The sequence below is a fragment of the Penaeus vannamei genome, chromosome 3 (genome assembly GCF_042767895.1).
Source record: "Penaeus vannamei isolate JL-2024 chromosome 3, ASM4276789v1, whole genome shotgun sequence".
NCBI lineage: Eukaryota > Metazoa > Arthropoda > Malacostraca > Decapoda > Penaeidae > Penaeus > Penaeus vannamei.
Window position 1 is genome coordinate 26,893,175 of NC_091551.1, and position 7,500 is coordinate 26,900,674.

At 36.0% G+C, this 7,500-nt stretch overlaps 1 protein-coding gene across 1 annotated transcript in view; it reads left to right on the forward strand.

The window, feature by feature from the left end:
* Positions 1-7,500, forward strand: part of LOC113821500 (tachykinin-like peptides receptor 86C) — a 79,083-nt gene that overhangs the window by 18,681 nt on the left and 52,902 nt on the right. The window contains exon 2 of the mRNA XM_070138589.1: positions 3,940-4,051. Within this exon, the coding sequence (XP_069994690.1) occupies positions 3,940-4,051 (112 nt within the window). The remainder of the gene's footprint in view (positions 1-3,939; positions 4,052-7,500) is intronic.

Sequence of the window (7,500 nt, forward strand, 5' to 3'; positions counted from 1 at the left end):
AACACAGTAGCTAAAATTTTCCAATAACATTATCGCTCTTACTAATCCTCTTGTTAATTGGCATCAATATCTGTATCAGCAACTGCAGGCATCATAAAAGCGAAGGAAAACATGATGGTGAAGATTATGAATATTTGTATTTTTCTCTAAAATCTTTTGGTTATTTGCTATCATTATCTGCTCTTCATCAATGGTGCCGTTGTTTTTATGACATCATTACTGTTGCCATTATCATCATCTTTGTTATTATTATTATCATTATTAAGAATTATTTTATTTTGACTCTTGTCATTGTTTTTTGTGTACTATCATGATACTTATCATTATAACTATTACTACTATTATTTTCATCATAATCTGTGTAATTATCATTATTACCGTTGTTGTTTTTATCATTCGAATGTCTATCATTGTTCTCATAATCAATAATATCATTATCATTCATTTCTCATCATTATGATTTTATTGTTATTATCATTAATGTTGTTGTCATTATCAATATCATTATCATCATCTGAGTTTCACATGACAAAATATTTAGTTCGAAATCTACCTGAAGAAAGAAGAGAAGGAAAGCCACATGATGCCTAAACACATCACAAGCAGCGTGTAGTTCAGTCACGTGCAGGCAGCCCCCGGCCTCGTGGCGTCTTCTTTACCTTGACCGCCTGTTCCAAAAAGTTGATCTCGGTCACTCTAGGTCATGGGACTGGCTTCGGAATACACACTCGTTCGTTACGTAAGGTGCCCGGGGGTCGCCACCCTTGCGCCAATCGGGGGCTCGGGAAAGAACGACTCGCTCCTGACTGACAATCCAATCTTGCTGCCTTTGCTCTGGCGCCTCCATCCGAGTCAACCCCGTTCGGATAAGACCAATAGAGCGGCTTTTACCAATCCTTGCGAATACATTCCCTTGCAATGGAGGCCCCACTGCATCATTCAGCTATTGAAGTGGGGTTTGGTTAAGTTATGCGCATTTTCACTTAAAAAAAAAAAAAAAAATGAGCTCGAATATTTTTAAAATTATAGCATGGCAAGTTCAGCTTTCACGTTAGCATCGCTTTCCGTGCACTTTTTGAGCTTGGGATATTTCAAAGCATTGCTTACTTCTCTTCAAACAAAGGCTTTAAACCATCTCACCCTGGATGATCGTGTTACATCCTCATGTACACTATACAGTTTCTGTAAGTAAATAGTGTGTGCATATCTTATACCATACTTTTATGCCTAAATTATTGAAATATTTGGATAGCAAATATTAGTATAAAATAGCCTACCTCGGAATGTACCCATGCTCTCATTAACACAGATTTCATCTACCACAAAAGCTCTTATATCCTAAGCAGTTAAATCTACCCATTTATGATACCTTGATCTTTTAGGATGCAGTTGCAGTATTTTTTTTAGCATGATTACATATTCCTTCAAGAAAAATGACAAATTATGATTTTGAAACAAATACAGTGCTTCTACGAGAGCCTTTATAAACAAATATATTAACTAATTATGAGATTAATACTAATTACACCTCATTCCGCAACTGCAGTATCAGACGTAGTAGATGAGACTGCTCCTTTAACATAAAGTCATCGTTAATGAGCAGTTCACTATGAAGATAATCCAGAGGCCAGTATTAGCGTGCGGAGTGTGTTCGGGTAAAAGGGACAAATAAAAGGCTGCAGTCAGCTGATCAATCAAAACATGATTTTATCTTTGTGATTCTAGCCGAAACGAACAAATTTCACGTACTGAATACAATATTTCGTAAAAATAAAGTAATCTCATCGAAATCAGAGAACGGCATGCAAATTTTCTGATAAATATTAGCATAACGTGGCATTGTGGCACTGTTATGCCTTAAGTAATGGGATTCTGGATGTTAAATATTGAAATGCGCTGAGTGCGTGTGTAATTATGAAGACAGATCGATTAAGGGCGTCGAATATTGGGAAAAGCCAGTAGTGTGTGTCAAGTATCGGGATAGGATGGTTCTGAGTGTCAAATAATGGGATAAGCCGGTTCTAGGTGTCGTGCATTGAAAGAGGTACATGTCGAGTGTCGTCGAACAGAGGCGCATATCGATTCTGGGTGTCGGTTTTGGGGAGGACCAGTTCTAGGTGTCGAGTGTTAGGAAAGGCCGGTTCTGGCCAGACTCTTACGGCCGGTTTGTTAAAATTGTGCCAGGCCTGAACCAATGTATATAAACAGACCCATACACACAGAAATGAATGCATATCTATCGATTTATCAAATAAATATACATTTATTTCTCTATCTGTACGGTAGATATGCATATCTAGACTGATAAATATGCATTTATTTCTGTGTTTGAGCATGTCCGTGTAATGAATCTTAGGTTGGGCCTGGCACATTTTGAACAAACCGGCCGTTAGTGTCAAGCATTTGAAATAGGTCGATTCTGGGTGTCGAGGGTAGAGATATGCACACTTATCGGCCCTGCCTTTTTATTGTTATTATTTATTTTGATATTGTAGATGTTATCCTTGTTGCTAAAGTATCCTAACCATCATGTAGTTTCCGACTCATCTAATCTGAGGTAACATTTTGTAATTAAAGTTATGCATCTACCCACATTGTGTTATTTAAAAGGATAAAAGACTTTATACCATGTCATTTTATTGTTATGTATCTTTTTATCATTTTCATTTCATTGCTAAAACAGTCATTATTATAATACACAAGATATTTTAACAGATTTATTGTTGTAATTATTAATACTATTCCCAAGATTACGATCGCTATTTATATCTATACCTTGATTAGCAGTATTGTTGCTTAATATTGATAATCAATGTCATCATGGTCAGCATTATGGCGATCACTTTTATCGTCGATTCATTAAAATTTATCATTAGTGAATATAAATAACAATATTATGGAGTTTTCCACTATTTCTCACACAAAACCGCCTTGCAATGTCATCCTTGGCTGGAAGGTTCGACCCTCCATGATGATAACGTGAACGAGGAAGCGGGGAAACGACAATTTTATGAAATGCACAATTTCTGAATCAGTAATTATGGAAAGGGAGTTAAATGGTCTGGTTTGAGCAAATATCCTGCATTTAACAAGAGGGAATGTCACTGTTCTGTTAAAAGGTTTTAAATGGAAACGTAATTGCGGAAGCACTTCTTATGATTTGCTGCATTTGTTAATTTATGAGATTGTATACTAATGAAATTATTTTTAAATCATATATGTATATACATAAATACATTATGTGTGTGTGCGTGTGTGTGCGTGATTTCTCTCTCTCTCTCTCTCTCTCTCTCTCTCTCTCTCTCTCTCTCTCTCTCTCTCTCTCTCTCTCTCTCTCCTCTCTCTCTCTGTCTCTCTCTCTCTCTCTCTCTCTCTCTCTCTCTCTCTCTCTCTCTCTCTCTCTCTCTCTCTCTCTCTCTCTCCCTCCCTCTCCCCCTCTCTCTCTCTTTCCTTTCTTTCTGTTCTTCTTTCTCCCCCCCCCCCCCTCTCTCTCTCTCTCTCTCTCTCTCTCTCTCTCTCTCTCTCTCTCTCTCTCTCTCTCTCTCTCTCTCTCTCTCTCTCTCTCTCTTTCTCTATTCTCCTTTCTTTCTTTTCTCTTTCTCTCCCCCCCTCCCCCCCTCTCTCTCTCTCTCACACACACGCGCACACACACACACACTCACTCTCTCTCTCTCTCTCTCTCTCTCTCTCTCTCTCTCTCTCTCTCTCTCTCTCTCTCTCTCTCTCTCTCTCTCTCTCACACACACACACACACACACACACACACACACACTCACTCACTCACTCACTCACTCACTCACTCACTCACTCACTCACTCACTCACTCTCTCTCTCTCTCTCTCTCTCTCTCTCTCGGGAATGTGCATATGTCCGACAACTGATATTCTTGCATCAGCATGGCTATTGATTAGTGTTAATGCTGCTAATCCTATTTTCCAGCCCATCGCCGCATGCGCACCGTAACCAACTACTTCCTCATGAACCTTAGTGTAGCGGACCTCTTCATGTCGGTGCTAAACTGTATGTTCAACTTCATTTACATGCTTCATAGGTGAGTCATTCCAGTTTTCATATCTAGACATATTTTCGTGAATTATAATTGATGGTGAGGGGTAAAAGAAAGATTTTTTTTCATATAATTGTAGTATTTGTTAAATCTGCTCACAGTCATTTAAGAAAGTCCCCAATAAATGTATTTTTTACTATATGTTATATGAAAGTGTGTGTGTGTGTGTGTGTGTGTGTGTGTGTGTGTGTGTGCTTATTTGTGTGCAATAAGTATATCTTTTACTATATAAGTACTTATAAAAGTGGGTTTGTATATATATATATATATATATATATATATATATATATATATATATATATATATATATATATATATGTATATATAAATGTATGTGTATATATGTACACACCTACATTTCTCTTCTCACGTTGTAGTTGCCGGAAAAGGTCGGCGATGTTTTTGAGAAGTAAAAGCCAAGGGTTGAGTTTCTTGGCCTGAAACTTCCCACAAAACCCATGCATTTCGGATGACCCGGCGAGACTGGCAACTCTCTTATCTAATTCTTGTTATAAATTTCCAGCGAGAAATTGCTGTGAAGTTATTTTCTGTTATAGGAAAGACTGCTTCTATGAAATCAGTTCGGGAGAATAATACAGAAAATGAACCTTAAGGAAAATACTTTAAACCAGTTTCTTTAACGAGAGAAAAAAGCAGGACACGAGAGACGGAAGAAGAGTTCGGTCCCGAGGGGGTGAAGTGGGCTCCGAAAGACAAGGGTGTTGCCCCAGGAGCCCCTGCCGGCCATGGCGATAATAAATAAATCCAATTATTCGACATGGCTGTCGTCTTTTTCTTCTGTAGTGGAACGTATTGAATTTCTTATTTGATACGTAATGCTCTGCTGGTCTGTTTAGCCCCCCCCCCCTCTCTCTCTCTCTCTCTCTCTCTCTCTCTCTCTCTCTCTCTCTCTCTCTCTCTCTCTCATACGCACACACTTATACATATGTTGTACACGCACATATACACGGGCACACACACACACACACACACACACACACACACACATCACTTTATAGTAATTTTTATAATTATAAAGTGATTTTGATGATAATGATTATGATTATTATGACTAAGATTATGTTGAAAATTATGGTCACGATTACAATTACGATTTGAATTCTGATAGCATTAAAAGGATAGATTAATAATATGGGTGGTGACAATGAGGCCTTTTTATCATTATGCACGCACTCAGATCCCGAAATGATTGCATTTTTAAACATCTAGAATTTTAAGATACCTAGACATGCTGGACTTCTATCACCGTAGTAACACTTCATAAATCACAAATATTTAAGCACCAAGTGTAAGTTACAGTTAATAATGACCATGATAATATCTGATGCATCATTACGATACAAAGAACAAACATGAAACCGAAATTCCTAAATTTTAAGGCCAAGGATATTATGAGCAAAGAACCCTATGGTAAAGCCTGCTGCTCTGTTGATACTACTGAGATCCCTGTATATTGGGCAGGGAAGTTTACACTAATAGGAGTAGACAGTGCGCAACAGATATGGTTTATTCTCTGATTTATTGGATAGCCTGGCGTACGTGAGTTGGAACCACCATAATGCTATTGGAAGCAGCTGAATATAACATGAAGCAAATTATTCTACTAAATGTATAAAATACTGTATTGCATTTCAGTAATTTTCATTTTAGATACAAGCATATTGTTTATATATATGATAGTAATAACATTACTGATGATGTTGATGTCTTGATGATAATGATGATTATAATAAATGATTAAAGAAATAGTAATGGCAATGTTAATGATAACAATAACGACAGTGGTAATGATAATACTAGTGATGACAATAGTGGTGCTACTACTACTAGCAATTACCATCATCTTTACAGTGATAATAATATAAATAACAAAAGTAATAATAACAAAAATATATGAATTGTAATGATAACAACATCGATAATGGCAATTGCCAATGTAGTGGTATTGCTACCTCTAATAATGGCGACGCCCAAGAGGAAGATCTGCGAACAAACGACAAGCCCTGTGTAGCCAAGGGATTTGACAGTGTGCAGGATGTAGGCAGCAAAAGTTTTTTTTATTAGCTGTTTCACGGTTAGTAGAGGCGTTCTGTGTCCCCGGCAACGTGTTCAATGTTCACGAAATCGTTTACGCCACGCTTTTCTAAACCAGGATCGGATCCATACATTTCGGAAAGGGGGTGGGGGAGGAGGGTATGTGGAAGCCACCACCATGTAGGAGAACATATTACAATATTCCTTTACAAGATTCTGTCGCGTACTCAGGTATTCATAGACCAATTCCTAGGGTGCAAACAAGGAACAATAGGCAACAACAAAAATATATCTCGGTAAAAAAAAACATCACGCCCACCCACCCTGTAGCTGACCCTGTAAACCAAGGTCACTGATATTCATTGTTGCTTTTGTTGCCATGACGTAAATTTTGTAGGTGTACTTTGCATTAAAAGTACATTGGACATATTTCTATTTCATCATACGTACAGTGAATAAAGAAATATTCCATTCGTGCACCAAAGAAACAAAAGAAACATATAAAACAGAAATGTGTATTAACTTGATCAAACAGTCTCAAGATATCACAGTGTTTAGTGATACGAAAAAACTGAACAACTGACGCTTTTTCGTAAACAATACTTACAGATTAGAGCTTTGAAAGGTAAAGAAATCGAAAAGTAAATATCATCCTCACAAATAGAGATATTACGCAATCGGATACAACGTGTAAGTAGGGGAAAAGCTCTCTCCTAGGTGTGCTTGGTGAAAAATGAATAACCGCTTGCACACTCTTTTCTGCAATGCCATTTCTTAGATCCTATGAACAACGGTTATTCAAACGATGGTGTCAGAGATACAGTGAGAGATAGAGACAAATAGAGTAAAATATTTTTTTGATTCTTGATATTGTCAAACCATTGTTTGGAGGAATGTGTAGCACTAGAAATGCTGGACTACATGCAGAAAATATTAAATGATAATAAAGGCAACTGTGTGTAAAATATGAACTGAGTCTTCGCTTTATTGCAAACGGCCAGCAAGTGCTACAAATGCAGAATTAGAGAAGTTTCGAGAGAATCTACGAAACACATTTTCGCGTCGTATATATGTATATAGATATGCATATATATATATATATATATATATATATATATATATATATATATATATATATATATATATATATATATATATATATATATATATATGTATGTATATATTTATATATATCCATTTAGCTATCTGTCTATATATGTAATGAATATATATATATATATATATATATATATATATATATATATATATATATATATATATATATATATATATATATATATATATATATATATATATATATTTATTTATTTATTTATTTATTTATATATATATATATTTATTTATTTATTCATTTATAT